Source organism: Oryx dammah, unplaced genomic scaffold, assembly GCF_014754425.2.
Source record: "Oryx dammah isolate SB20612 unplaced genomic scaffold, SCBI_Odam_1.1 HiC_scaffold_37, whole genome shotgun sequence".
In the NCBI taxonomy this organism is placed as follows: domain Eukaryota; kingdom Metazoa; phylum Chordata; class Mammalia; order Artiodactyla; family Bovidae; genus Oryx; species Oryx dammah.
The window spans coordinates 101,643-117,202 of record NW_024070221.1 but is presented as its reverse complement, the minus strand read 5'-3'; the positions used below and the strand labels follow the sequence as shown (position 1 = coordinate 117,202).

The 15,560-nt window shown below is 43.4% G+C and overlaps 1 protein-coding gene across 1 annotated transcript in view; it reads right to left on the bottom strand.

Annotated features, from left to right (window-relative positions):
* Positions 1-15,560, bottom strand: part of LOC120859164 (multidrug resistance-associated protein 4-like) — a gene marked incomplete at its 3' end in the record, with an annotated part of 127,954 nt that overhangs the window by 36,082 nt on the left and 76,312 nt on the right. The window contains exons 15-19 of the mRNA XM_040235368.1: positions 8,137-8,233; positions 4,706-4,903; positions 3,221-3,361; positions 2,444-2,481; positions 1,656-1,750 (exon numbers count right to left, since the gene is read on the bottom strand). Coding sequence (XP_040091302.1) covers positions 1,656-1,750; positions 2,444-2,481; positions 3,221-3,361; positions 4,706-4,903; positions 8,137-8,233 — 569 coding nt within the window. The remainder of the gene's footprint in view (positions 1-1,655; positions 1,751-2,443; positions 2,482-3,220; positions 3,362-4,705; positions 4,904-8,136; positions 8,234-15,560) is intronic.

The following is a 15,560-nucleotide window of genomic DNA, read 5'->3' as shown; positions in this document are numbered from 1 at the left end:
TAGGTCCATCCACCTCTCGACAAATGACCCAATTTAATTCCTGTCTATGGATAAGTAATATTCCAGTGTACATGTGTTTTAGTTGCTCAGTCATGTCCAACTCTTTGCAACCCCATGGACTGTAGCCCGCCAGGCTCCTCTGTCCATGAAATTCTCCAAGCATAAATACTGGAATGGGTTGCCACCCCCTTATCCAGGGGTTCTTCCTGACCCAGGGATGAAACTCAGGTCTCCAGTATTGCAGGCAAATTCTTTACCATTTGAGCTACCCGGGGAGCCCTCCTCCCCTGCTTCAGTGTATATATGTACCATAAATGAGATGAAAAAACAGCCCTGAGAATGGGAGAAAATAATTGCAAAATAAGTAACTGACCAGGGATTAATCTCCACAATATACAAACAGCTCATGTAGCTTAATATCATAGAAACCAAACAACCCAATGAAAAAATGGGCAGAAGACCTATATAGACCCTTCTCCAAAGAAGACATACAGATGGCCAAGAGACACATGAAAAGATGCTCAATATCATTATTTGAGAAATATAGCAGGTCAAAACTATAATAAAATATTACCTCACACCAGTCAGAATGGCCACCATCAAAAAATATACAAACAACAAATTCTAGAGAAGGCATGGAAGAAGAGAACCTTCTTGCACTCTTAGTAGGAATGTAAATTGCTACAGTCACTATGGAGAACAGTATGGAGGTTCCTTAAAAAATTAAAAATAGAACTACCATACGACCCAGCAATCCCGCTACTGGGCATATATCCTGAGAAAACCATAATTTAAAAAGACACATGTACCCCAGTGTTCATAGCAACACTATTTACAAATGCTAGGACATGGAAGCAACCTAAATGTACATCAACAGATGATTGGAGAGAGAAGGCATTTAAAATTTTTTTTATAGACATATATAAATAGTATATATTTTTATGATATATATATATATATATATATATATATATATATATCCTAAATACTCTTGTGAATAGAGAGAGTCATGTTAATAGTTAATATTAGTCTGGTAAGCCAAATTTTGAATTAATCACACAGTTGGGGAGGAGATAACACTGTGATCTCAGAGTAAGAAAGAGAAGGAATCCTAATTCCAGACACTGGACTCCCCCTGCGTAGCTTCTCAAGTTATTAGTGAAGCCCAGGAGATGAGCAGTGTGGAAAGGGGAGTTTTGCATACCTGGAAGGGAATAATGGTTTTATTTGCAGCCCATGCTGCCAGAGGATTTCATCCAAGATCAACAAAAGCCAGGGTTTATTCAGACAGAATTGGAACAACCTGAACCACAGAGTGGGGATTCATTTCTATTCCCCTTGCCCATCCATATAAGATCTAGCTAAAGCACCTATTAGAATACACAGTAACTACATATTTCCAGTGGCTGATTTTCTCAATATGCAATCCTGGTTTAACTACCAAAATCCAGTATGGAACAAGTTAAGAGTCTTCATTCAACCTTTTTTCTTCTAGTAGATCTTTAAAATAATTTTTCTAATTAATTCACAGAGTAAATGCAAATCAGATAATCTATTAACACATTACTGAATTACTCTGAAAGCCCTCTTGCTCACACAGACTCATTGTAAGCACCTTAAACTCTGGTATTATAGAGCAGATGAAGCAACTTTACCTGAATAAACTCCTAAGTACCACTTCAGAACGAATACTACCTCTTCATCTTCTTTTACATATCCCTGAAAATACAGGTCACTTTGCACATTCGCCCTATGGAAAAGGTAATAAAAAATATTATATTATAGATATACATAGAATTTTCACAAATATCACAAAAAATTTGCCTCAATTCAAGAAATGTATATTATACTGGAAAGTGTTTCCCAGCTTGAAAGGCCCTCTGTGTGTCTCCCTTTTAAAAATCTGAATCACGAATTTCAGTTTTCAAAATTATCTGTGAAGACAGACTTAGAAAATGAACTTATGGTTGCCAAGGGGAAGGACAGTTAGAGAGTTTGGATGTTCATGCACAAACTGCTATATTTAAAACAGGTAACCAACAAGGGCTTATTGTATAACACATCGAACTCTGCCCAGTGTTATATGGCAGCCTGGATGGGAGGGAATTTTGGGGGAGAATGGATACATGTGATGTATGGCTGTGTCTCTTCACTGTTCGTATGAAACTATCACAATAGTGTTGATCGGCCATATCCCAATAGAATATTAAAAGTTCAAAAAAAAGAAAAGAAAAATTGTCTGTGAAGAAGCTGCTAAAGGGAGGGACATGGGAAGAGACCATGAAGGGATCACACACCACCGGCAGGAACTTTTCCTTCAGGGAAACTACGTGAGGGTCAGAAGAAAAGGCCGAACAAGCCCCACCTCTCCTGCTGACTCTGTGGGAAAGTGAGTCTTCATGTAGACTTCACAGTCCTTTGGGTCAGACCAGGAATCACTCACCAGTATGCAAGCCACCAATCCTGCAGGACGTAGGCAACCTGGAGCAGGAAACAGCAGTCACTCACACACTGACATCACTGAGCCTCACACCCCGCTCACTAAGATGGGGGATAAAAAGGCTCCAGAACATGGAGACGGTCCTTCCAGCTCAGGTCTGTGCCAAGCCCCACACCCCAGATGACCAGAGATCAGGGGAAGGCATCTTACAAGTTAATATCTTTAAAAGAAATCCCTTTTTCCCTAGAAGAGTTTGCTCCCAAATATAATGTACTTCAGTGAAAATCCAAGTGGACTGCAAAAGACAGTAATACAGAACAAATGCTGGGATTTTTCAAAGCAAAAAGCTTGACAGGTACAGTGATGGTCAGTTCTGGTGTCAGCTTGGCTGGGCCAGTCTCCAGTGATTCAACTAAATACTCATCTGGATGTTGCTGTGAAGGTATCTGTGGATGTGGCTCACATCCATCATCAGAACTTAAGTAGACAAGATGTTGCCTCATCCAGTCAGACAAAGGCCCTAAGAGCAAAACCTGAGGCTTCCTGGAGGAGGAAGAAATGCTGTCTCAAGATATCAGGGTCAGTTCCTGCCTGAGGTTCCAGCCTGCAGGCCTGCCTTTCTGATTTCAGATTCACCAAGCTAGACCCCACAAGTGCATGAGCCAAGTCTCTGAGATAAATCTCTTAATATAAATATTTAAAAATAATCATAAAATACAATATAAATAGTATGCAAATATCAAGCTGAGTGCACAAACCAAAATAAACGCCCTTACAGACCTGAGCTGCGATGTTTACTAGAATAAGGAAGATGATGACAGGCCAGCCAGCACCGGCTGTGAAGTAATTCACATAGGTCTTAATACCAACTTTTCCTTCCAAATGGTCCTCCAGAGGTAGTGTAACCTGTATATTCTCAGTCTAAAAGGGAAAAATGGCAGTGAGAGATGAAATTTTAAAAATCAACCCCAAATTTCAAGAGTTCAACAATGCCCTCCACTGCAAAGCTGTGGGAAACAGACACATTTCATACACTGGTAGGAGCGCAGGATGGTCCATCTCCTATGGAGAAGGGTGTGGGAATATTTGGCCAACCATGTATGCATTTACCCCTGGACCCAGCCATCCCACTAGTAGGAATCTATGAGAAATAATCAAATGTCATTCACATGAGGTTATTCACTTTGGGGAGCTTTGCTTAAAATAGAACATGACTCTCAACACATACACACACAAAAAGCAATTAATGTGTAAATGTAGAAACTTCCTCTAAAATAACACACAAAACGATATGGAGCTAAGGTATCCCTCTAGATGACTTGTGTCATTCAATGATAGAAACATAAAACATACTTGGGGCTCAAAACACTAGCCAAATACAATAAACTGAGTTCACAGAGAGAGTTAGAGTAAATAGGAGTTTAGGCAGCAGGCTGCAGGCATATGATCTGAATCTATTTGGTTCCTAAGTTTCAGAGAGTGATTCCTGAGTCTAGAAAGTGAATAACTAATACTAATACTTAACAGAATCATTCCAGGCTCCTGGGTTTGGATATCAAGGAATATCTGTGTATATTTTTAAGGGAGACCTAGTGTATTTCTGTCTGGAGGACTTAGAATGCATTATAGAGTCACAGGAGGCTAGGATGTCCTTGGCATTCTCCTGGCCACTGAGATTCAAGGTTGATAAGATGTGGTTCTCAGTCTGGAAGGGAAAGAAAGGAGGACAGGAACTAGCACCGAAGTGTCTACCATGTCGGGTCCTCTGCACACGTTACCTCTGCCCATCACAAACCACCTGACACTGAGGCAAAATAATACCATCAGTCACATGAGTGCTAGAACATTCAAACATAGAGGAAAAGTAGATGATTGAATGTGACAAGAGCAGGACTCAGTCTAAACGGGTCTTCACATTAAGCCTCGGGATGCATAAGGGAAGCCGGGGACCACCAGCATGAGTAGCATGTAACTAAGGTAAACTGAAGAGTCCTCAATCAGTGTGAGCCACATTCACCCAGCAATTCATTGCAGTGCACCCACTACTGATCTTCATAAGAGTCTCCATCCTAACTTAAAGGGGAACGCCGAGCAGGCTTGCTCCCTTCACGCTCTTCTAATGCTACCAATTCCATGGAACAAGACTTTGGGAACCTTAGGGTCTACTGTGGGACAAATGAAGATGTCATGAGCAGATCAGACTGAAGGTCCATGAGACTACCAAGAGCAGAAAGACCCGGGCTCACTGCAGGATGAGAAACTCACTTCTTGGTCTTCTGGAGCTTCATCTTTCAACGAGGGCCTGGGAGACTGGAGAGACTGAACCAAAGACTCAGAGATCACAGTGGAAGTTCCTGGAACTGGAAATGGTTCATACTGCTCATTCCCCTTCTCAAAAAGGGAAAAAAAATCTATCCCGGATTTCAGGAACTCAGAGTAAGTTCTTCTTTCCACCATTATCCCCTAAAATAAAAAGTTTCATTGTTGAAAAAAAATGATTTCAGGAACTCAGAGTAAGTTCTTCTTTCCACCATTATCCCCTAAAATAAAAAGTATCATTGTTGAAAAAAAAATGATCCCTGGGTCTAGAATTCTTGTTGAGAAATCTAGTTCAGTTAGCTTACCACAGAACAGAGCATTGGGTTCTCTGCCAAACCCTGTCCCTGTGGTAGGTGCTGGGGGATATGAAAGAAACGTGTGCTCATGTGTTAAAAATGGAGGCCATTGACATGACTACCCTGGGCACTTGGGGAAGGAAGAAGTACAGAGGTTGGTGGGAGGATCAGCACAGTCTTCTTAGACAACATGGGAACTGAGAGAAGCCTCATGTGACAACTCCAGGAAAGAAATGTAAACTTAGCCCAGAGGTGGGGCCAGCGCATCTGCATGTGGGCGAGAGCCTCTCATTAATCTTCCCTGCCCACTGTCACTGCCACACTGTCACGCGCCTGGCCGGGATAATGGGAACCAGCCCCGGACAGAAAACCCAGGAGAGGCCTCTCCATGGTCTACACCTGCCTCCACACACAGCAAGTTCCCAACTGAAAAGTCAATATTCCACCTGATAAAGTAATTAAACAAGGGGCCATGGGGCTGGGGTGGCTCTGAAGCCTTGGCAGTCTGTGCCCACAAACCAAAACCTAAGCCAGAATCAATGCACTCAGATCCGAGAAAAAATTAAGACCAACCAACCACAAGCAGCCAACTAGGCTTCCCCAAATCAGGCATCTGCTTAAGCTACAGCCAATCTCATCATTTTCTTTGAACACATGGGACACATCCCTGCACAGTTTCCCTCCCTTCCAAAGTCACATAAAATAATGTGCAGATGTTTCACTATCTTCTGACCCCATGAAACCAGACTCAGCTGATTCACTCAGCAGCAAACAAAACATCAGGGAAAAAAATGTCAGGATGCAAAACACATCAAATGAGAGCAGCTGTGGTTGAGGCAGCTCAGGTGAGGGAGCTGGCCAGGACCCTCGCTGGGACCCCTCACTCAATCCTCTGAGGTGGTCCACTGGGAGAAATGCAGGGAAGCCTTTGGGTACCGTCAGATACTGCAGAACTAGAAAATTAATCAGGATATATCGGGTCTTGTTCCACTGGGGAGGCAAAATTCACACACCTCTTTAAGGAAATCACCACTCACCACATCAAATCTGTAATACGCACGATGAAATGACTGGTGGTACAAAGACAGCAATTTCACTCAACAGTCAAGCACTGACAATTCCGGGGGGATGAAAGGAGAGCCATCCCCCATCTGCTATGAAGGGAGGGACCAAATAGTAAAGATGAACCCCAATTCATGCAGGGGGGTGCTCACCAGGGGGCAAATAGCTGTTTTATGAGTACTAAAATTGGGTGTAGTGTCCTCAAAGCAAGCAATAAGGTGACCCCAGAACATCTAGGGACAGGCTAAATAGGTTATACTCCTGCCACTTATCCTGTGCTCATAACACTGTCATCACTGGGGTTTATACACTAGAATCGCCCCCTTTGCCCATGAAATCAACTGCTCTCAAGCTTGAAAACCTTAGCCCCTCCCCCCATTCCTAGAGGAGTGGAGAGGAGTTAACACACGGAACTGCTTCCAGAGAGGCAGGGGTTCTGTATTTTAATAATTTTTTCTTGGAGCAGAGATTCATTTCACAAGTCAGGGATCTGACCAAGGGCCTGTGGAACAGCCAGGGGTTAACAACAAAGGTGCTGAGACCCAGAGGTAAATGAGCCAAGGAATGAAGCATTAAATGACCACCAAGTCTGAATACTTCTCACTAATCTCCATCTCACCCCTAGTCATGCTAGGAGTTGTGGGTTGGATGGTGCCCCCTCCTCAAAAGATGTGGACACCTGTGGACATGACCTTATTTGGATACAGGGCCTTTGCAGATGTAATCAAGTTAAGATGAGGTCACACTGGAGCAGGATGACCCTAAAGCCAGTAAGACCGATGTCACTATGAGAACAGAAGAGACTGACATGGGGACTACGGCCATGTGGCCTCAAAGCCAGAGACCACAGCGCTGCAGCTGGAAGCCAAGGAATCCAAGAAAGGCCCGTGAGCCCCAGAGGCTGGAGGGAAGGATCCTCCCCTAGAGCCTCCAGGGAGATCACGGCCCTGCCAGCACCTGGATTTGGGACGTGAAGCCTCCAGAACAGGGAGACGATAAACTCCTGCTGTCACCCAGCTTGCTGTGCTGTGATACGGCAGCTCTAGAAACGGAATCTCTAGCCTGAGCCCACACTTCTGTCTCCTCAGCTTTACTAAGGCTCCTAAATGCTTCTTCTGTCGCCCCGCCAGTGACCATCAGAGGAATCTCTTAACTCCTACATCAGACCACACCCCTCCTCTGCTCTGGACCGTGCAAGGCTTCCATCCCACTTCCAGTCTCTGCCCACTGCCTGGAGACCAGCTCCCTCCTGTCCCCTGCTCACTCTCCTCAGACACGCTGGGCTTCCTGCCATTCCTCCAACCTGCCAGGTCAGCTCCTTCCTTAGGACCCCCTGCCTCAGACCCCCTCCCCCTGGTGACTGCGTGGCCGCCACCTTCATGTCACTCAGACCCCGTGAGGCACCAGCTCCTCAGGGAGGCCAGGATGTCACCTTCTTTGTCACATCCTCCCCGTAAGAACAGGAGCCCCGTGAGGGCAGGGTCTTGTCCTCCTGCTGCACAGGCTCCCACACGTATCGGGCACATAGAGACCTGGGCGGGGAGACCAGCAGAGATAACGTCTCTGACCCGGGTGCTCGGCTACCCAGCCTCGCTTCTGGAGTTAATATAAGATGCTCTTCAGCAAACTATGTATGACAATCACCTGGATCCCAAAAGATCTTAGAATCTCTAAGTAAGACACTTTGACTTAAGTCGTGGAAGCGGAAAATAAAAAGTTCTAAATAAAACTATATCATTATCTTTAACAAATTTCATTAGGACAGTGATGATTCAATAACCCTGTGGTTGCACTTTTACACGCTTTAGGGTTTATGTGGCTTAGAGTGTAATAGTGACATTTCTACAGGGCTTTAGATTCATCTTCCAAGGCATGAACACCAGCTCTGGGAAGAAAGGGGCAAAAAACTGAGGGAGAAGAGGGCATTTACCATGAACCCAGGAGAGTGACCTGCAGGGAGTTCTGTCCTTCAACACACCTGAGGGCTAGCAATTCCACAGACTTCTAGAAATTACTTACATCTTTCAAAACCAGAATCAGACTTGCATATTTTAGGTGCTGCAGCTGATGAGTGACTAAGATTGTGATCTTCTCCTTCAAGGCCTGACGAACACACCTACAAATGTAAAAGGCACAGTAAGCAGAAGCACATTAATGGAGTGCCTCAAACTGAAAACCTATATTTTGAAAACAGTGAGACAAAGACCACACAGCAGTCAAAGATCTTTAGTTTAAATGCCAAATCAATAATAAAAATTAAATAAAAATCAATTAATCCAAATAGATTCTTAAATTTATAAGCAGCAAATTTGAATCTAGTGCTACAAAAAATTATTAAAACCAGTCCAGTGAAGGAGGCCCTAACAGCTGAGTCTTTCCCACTAAAACTTAGCTTAACAATTATTTGCATGTTTCATAAAGGAAAACAACTGAGTAATACTGAGATTTCAAAACTTGACTAAACTAAAACACTATTTTATCACTATCTGGGAATGGGAGAAGAGGGATCCATGTCATTTAAAAATATGTACATTCTTTGACAGCTTTCTAGGCAATTATTTATAATTAATGATGTAAATATTCACAACAAAAAGTTAATAGATTCTTGGGACTCTTTGCCAGAGAGCATTTGCTAGCCACTTGCTTCCAAAGAATATTAGATAGAAAATGAATGTCAGCATGGTGTCCGTCAGTCTCTACAACATTCCCAGTTCCATCCAAGAAGCAAGCCTTCTTTCATTAGGACTGAACACTTTTCAGACATTAAAGTAAAAGAACAGAATCCAAATGGCCCAAATCACAGTGGAAATCACCCAATGGCTCAGAGTACCCACCAGTTCTCTTAGTCAAGACATCACTCACTATTCAACCTTAAATTTTTTTCACAGTAAGAAAACTACTCCTCCATTTCACATGTAGACCCCTAGGGACTCAGCCCCAGCCTCATCACACAGGGTCCACAACCCCTCCAAGGAAGCAAGTGGGTGAGTCTGGGGCCCAGTGACCACAGGCAGGGCTCCAGGCAGGTACTCTGGGTGCCCCAGCCCCTCGCAGAGCAAATCGCAGGAACCTGGGCCACAGCTCAGCCTGTGAGTGAATCAGATGGAGAGTCTGGAGGCAGCAGACTGCAGCTTAGTCCCTCTCACGAGCCTGACATCAGATGAGCAACTCAACCTCAGTTTCTTCATCTAAAAACAAGGTCAATGACATCTCATCCACATGTTCTGAGAAATCAAACCACCAATCTACTCGGTAAATGTCATCTCACTTCTCCACTCCTCCCTAACCACGAATGGTCATCTGCTTTGGACTCAGGACAGAAAACTCTTAAGGGGACACTCTGGACACTGAGTCTGTGATCAGAAACAAGACCCTAGGATGTAAACACATACACCATTGCTTCGTTAAGTCCAAAAGGATTCATTTTTACCTTTTGACATGTGTTAGTTCAGTGTTCATACCTAAGATTCTTGATTAACACCTTTTCAAACTTAATACTAAAGCTTTTAAACAGATTTTTTTCTCCTTAATTCATAATTGCCTGCCAGTAGTCCTTGTGTTCTTGCCTGGAGAATCCTAGGGACGGGGGAGCCTGGTGGGCTGCCGTCTATCGGGTCGCACAGAGTCGGACACGACTGAAGCAACTTAGCAGCAGCAGTAGCAGTCCCTAAAAATGAATGTTAATCAAATCTAATGGGATGTTACGTCCAAGATGAATCAACCCAAAGTTTTAAGAGGTTTTCTTCCTAACATCCCATCACAGATGCAGTAATACAAATAATTACAATGAAATGATCGGTTGATGGCTTTGAATTTTTTGTAAATAATGCTTTTATCCAAATCAGTAGAAAAATACACTATTTTCCAAGTTTTTAAAGATTTTCAAGTCATGCCATAGAAAGGATCAAGTCAGCAGCTAGTTGTATAACAGTTATTCTTATGTAAAGGCCATGCTAATTCTATAATCCACATATAATCCTATATAAGGGCTGTATTAAGAGGGAACACCTCCCTTGGTGGAAGCAATATAAATAAGACAGAGGCCCCCACCTCCATTCATTCAATCAGCAGAGGTTTGCTGAGGAGCCAGGCACTGTCCTAAGTGCCGAGGAACCATCCACATGTCAAGACAGAAGACAATACTCTTCACCATGTAGAGGACACACTGAACAAGCATAGAAAATGTGCTACTCGGCTGTGGCCTGTGCTCTGTAGGTAAAACAGGGGTAGCTGATATCTTAGATGTGGAGACATGGGGAAACATCCTGGAAGAAGGCACAGCGGGTACAGGGTTCCTGGGACAGAACATGAAGGACGGAGACAGCTTCCTGCATTCATAGTTTAGGGGTGGCAGGGGGACTCATAAATGGCCAAGTGCACCCACTGAGGGCTGTGGGAAGACTGAGGGCATGGGCGCCCCCTGGAGGGGCAGGAGGGGATGGCAGGTCCTGTCTTCCATCTTCCTTCTGTGCCCTGGCACACTGCTCCCTTACTCTGGACAGAGGGACCAGTGTGTACAGACAGACGGGGGTGAGAAAGGACCCCACAGAGCCAGTACAGCTGGACACCGAGTGGGTGTGGGGACGAGCTGGAAAGGCTGAAGGGGGGCAGACGGCAAAGAATCCTGTTTGTCTGAGGACCTGGAGCTGCTTCCTGAATGTGTGTGTGCGTGTGTGTGGGGGGGTGGTGTCTGTGACGGGCTGGAGCAGGAGGAGAGTGAGCTGTGTAGACAGGAGGGTGAGCTGTGTAGACAGCAGCATGGGAATCTGATCAGGACAGACCCCAAGACCTGGTGACGTGGGAGGCAGGGGTCTAGTGACATGGGTGGGGCTGAACCAGGATGGGCTCCATGGCTGGACACAGGTGAAGAAGTATCAGTTCATCTAAGGCCCCTCATCTTCTGTAGCTGATAGAGACCACTATATTCATAGCATAAATCTGTAAAAGTCATGAACCTCAATGACCTTGGATATAAATTCATGACTGAAGAAAACAACAGCAGGTAGAAGTGTGGTTCATTCACTTTTAATACAAAACTCTCCCCATGGCTAAGCTTACACATGACCACCATATCTCATAGCATACTGTTCCATCCGATTCTCTAACTTGAAAGCACTCTCCAGGATGTGGAGAAAAGGGAACCCTCTTACACTGTTGGCGGGAATGCAAACTAGTACAACCACCATGGAGAACAGTGTGGAGATTCCTTAAACAACTGGAAATAGAACTGTCATACAACCCAGCAATCCCACTGCTGGGCATACACACCAAGGAAACCAGAATTGAAAGAGACACGTGTACCACAATGTTCATTGCAGCACTGTTTACAATAGCCAGGACATGGAAGCAACCTAGATGTCCATCGGCAGATGAATGGATAAGAAAGCTGTGGTATGTATACACAATGGAGTATTACTCAGCCATTTAAAAAAATGAATTTGAGTCAGTTCTAATGAGGTGGATAAAACTGGAGCCTATTATACAGAGTGAAGGAAGTCAGAAAGAAAAACAACAATACAATATATTAACACATATATATGGAATTTAGAAAGGTGGTAACGATGACCCTATAATGCAAGACAGCAAAAGAGACACAGATGTAAAGAACAGTCTTTTGGACTCTGTGGGAGAAGGTGAGGGTGGGATGATTTGAGAGAATAGCATTGAAACATGAATATTATCATATGTGAAACAGATTGTCAGTCCAGGTTCGATGCATGAGACAGGATGCTCAGGGCTGGTGTACTGGAATGACCATGAGAGATGGGATGGGGAGGGAGATGGGAGGGGGATTCAGGATGAGGAACACATGTACACCCATGGCTGATTCATGTCAATGCATGGCAAAAACCACTATTGTAAAGTAATTACGCTCCAATTAAAATAAATAAATTTAAAAAAATTTTTAAAAGCACTCTCCAGTTGCTGCTGAGTGGTTTCCTAAATTGCTTTCATGCTCTCTGCTTTAAGTTTCCCTAGAGAATATGTGGTTCTGATTACAAACAACAGTCTTAAGCTTGCTTCTATCAAGTATATATCCAAAGTGGTGCACCCAAAATATTGAAGAGGATTTTATAAATATCTCCTGTGTTTGAAAAAGAACTCAGGGGAACTTTTGTGATCAGCACACTGTACTTGGCACCAAAATGCCTTACACTCCCTTCCTTGTGACATGGATGCAATGACTGGCAGAATCTGTTCCTGTCCTGATGGAGAACTTGTGCAGATGCTCACAGGATGTAGTAACACACATTTGTGAGTTCAGGATAGGGTGCTGGAAACAGGGAGGCTGAGATACTCATGATGCCAAGTGGGTGGAGGTGGGGAATCCTTATCACAGCACAAGCTCCTGTCACTGAACTCTTGACAAGACACAAGGCACTTATCTAAGGGAAAATTCATCAAGTCATGAACAGAAGAGGGTTGGAAAGGGGGAATCAGATCAGAGCTGGAGACCATGCCATGTGTCATCTGCGCTGTTCTCTCAAGCTCTCAAAGATTCAGTGCTACTATGCAGGTTCGTGTGTATGTGTGTTGCAATATACCTAATGTGAAAGTTACTGTTCCTGCCATTTTAAGCACATAGCCTAGTGGTATTAAGTACATTCACACTATTGTGCAGCCATCACCACCTTCCATCTCCACAACTTTTTCATCACCCCAACACTAAGCATGTTTTATACACAGGCAGGTTCCACCAGTCTAACAACCCCTGCTTAGTAGACGTGGAATCCCAGCTCCTAGTGTCCAGAGCCCAGAGCTCCTCACAGGCCTTCCTCTCACACTTGCTGACTCTGCTGAAGTCTCTACTTTGCTATTCTGGACCTGCTGTAAATCAATCACATCCCCGCAGATTCACATGTTGTCACCTTAGTCATCAGTATCTTAGAATTTGGTGTCATGGATTTTAAAGAGATATCATTACCCCTAATTATACTGGACCTAATCTAATCTGACTGGTGTGCTTAGATGAAGAGGACTAAGACATAAGGACAGAGACACAGGCAGTAAATCAATGAAGTTAGAACACACTCCCCACCATGCACAAAAATAAAGTAAAAATGGCTTAAAGACTTAATCACAAGACATGACACTATGAAACTCCTAGTAGAGATTATAGGCAAAACATTTTCTGATATAAATTATACCAATGTTTTCTTAGGTCAGTCTCCTAAAGCAATAGAAATACAAACAAAAATATACAAATGCAGGCTTCCCTGGTGACTCAATGGCAAAGAATCCACTGGTCCAGGAAGCTCCCACATGCACAAAGCAACTCAGCCATGCAGCCCAACTACTGAGCCTGTGCTCTGGAGCCCAGGAACCACAACTACTCGCCCACATAGCCTAGAGATCGTGCTCTGCAATGAGAGAAGCCACCACAATGAGAAGTACATGCATCACAGCTAGAGAGTAGCCCCTGCCCACTGCAACTAGAGAAGAGTCCTCACAGCCAAGAAAACCTTCACAGCCATAAATAAATAATATTTTTAATTAAAAAAATAAACAATGGGACCTAATCAAACTTACAAGCGTTTGCACAGCAAAGGGAACCATAAACACAATGAAGAGACAACCTACAGATTGGAGAAAATATTTGCAAATTATGTGACAACAAGGGTTTAATTTCCAAAATATAAAAACAGCTCACTCAATTTAACAACAACAAAAAAATCCAATCAAAAAATGGTTAAAAGAACTAAATAGACATTTCTCCAAAGGACACATACAGATGGCCAACAGACACAAGAAAAGAAGTTCACCACTGTGAATTATTAGAGAAATGCAAATCAAAACTACAATGAGGTATCTCCTCACGTAAGCAATGGCAACCCACTCCAGTGTGGGAGATTTCTGGAGATTACGAGTGAAATGACATAGAACAAGACACACATACAAGAGACAGACACCACTCTGGCCAGAGGAAAAATAATAACTGCACCAGCCAGCAAGCTCGCAGTTTATTTTTATATAGCCCCCCTGGGCAGAATTCCAGACTGTATGACCAAACTTGTTCAGTACAGTGCATGTGCATAAATGTTATCGTACAGCAAAAGGGACTGAAATTCCGGCTTACTGCAGAGTCTGTCCAGAGCCCTTATCACAAGAAGGGAATGTTCCCTTATTTGCAAGGGACCATTAATCTCAAGGCTGTGTCCGTCTCCTTGGCAGAACATCCTGTTTGCAAGCAGCACATCTCCACTTTCCCTATTGTGGCCGCATTAACCCTTCATCTCCCCCTTTTTTATTTTATTTAAGCCCTCGAGACATTTGTATTGATGTTCTGTAGAGCAAGGTGTAAAGCTGTAGGCGGCCAACCTCCAGCCTCGCCAGCCCCTCTCGCGGCTGTGCCTGTCTTAGGTTGCCCTCCTCTGAGGGTCTTACCCATCATTGGCTATCCAGCCACCTCTTGGGGGCTAGGCGGAATCTCTCTAGATGATGGGCATCTAGAGCTCTTTTTATTTATATGTCTTGGTTAATTTTTTTTGAAGGGCTCATGTTAAATAGTACAGGTGTTATACAAAACTGAGAAGAATTCCAATCACATTCTAACACACTTCATGTAGATAAAACAGCTAATTGATCTCCAAGCCAGGAAACGGTGTGTTGAAGATTGAGCACGTCGGTAGCAAGTTGTATATCCAAATCTCGCTGTTGTTGCCATAACAAATGAGAGTTTTTACGCCAGTCCCGAACAAAATCAGCTGTTTGAATTCCTTGGTGTAACGCAAGGCCTGCCACTGCCGCTGTTTCAGTTACTGACACAACTGCTAGAATCGAAGCAATGACCACACCAAGCATACGTCGAGATCAATGTAGCAAAGTCTGTACAGCGGTTACTAGATGAGAAACAGCAAAAGAATCTGACCATGGCCTAGTCAGATTTATAGGCAACCATACTTCTATCTGAGCTTTAACAATTACTAACGAAAAATTGGAGTTACAGGCTCGTTTTTCAAATTCTTTCCACCAAGACTGATTTACACATTGAGTTAGATTACAATAATCACATGACATAGACCCAGAATAATTCATGACTTTAAAGGGTCGATGACCTCGGCAACATTCCCATTCCAAAGATTCTAGAGAAGGAGCAAAAAAGTTAACATTTTTGAACAAAGGGATCAGCCATTGTTGATTTTGATCAGTCTCGGTGGGGTCCAAAACCTGTAATTATTAACAGAAATGAAAGCATACCCTCGTCCCAGATATATTAATGATGCTGGGATCCAGCCTTTCTCTTTCTCTTTATACCAAATAGGTGTATTCAAGATCTTCTTGTCTTCTTTTTTCCTTTGAAAATGCAACTCTGCTGCGGATAGATTTCCCTTGCTCCAAATATTCAAAAAATTTAGGGTAAGTAAGGTTTTATTCAAAATATCTTTAGGTTTCATAAATCTCTCCTGTTCCCCCTTTTTTATTTTTTCAAGATATTCACGTAA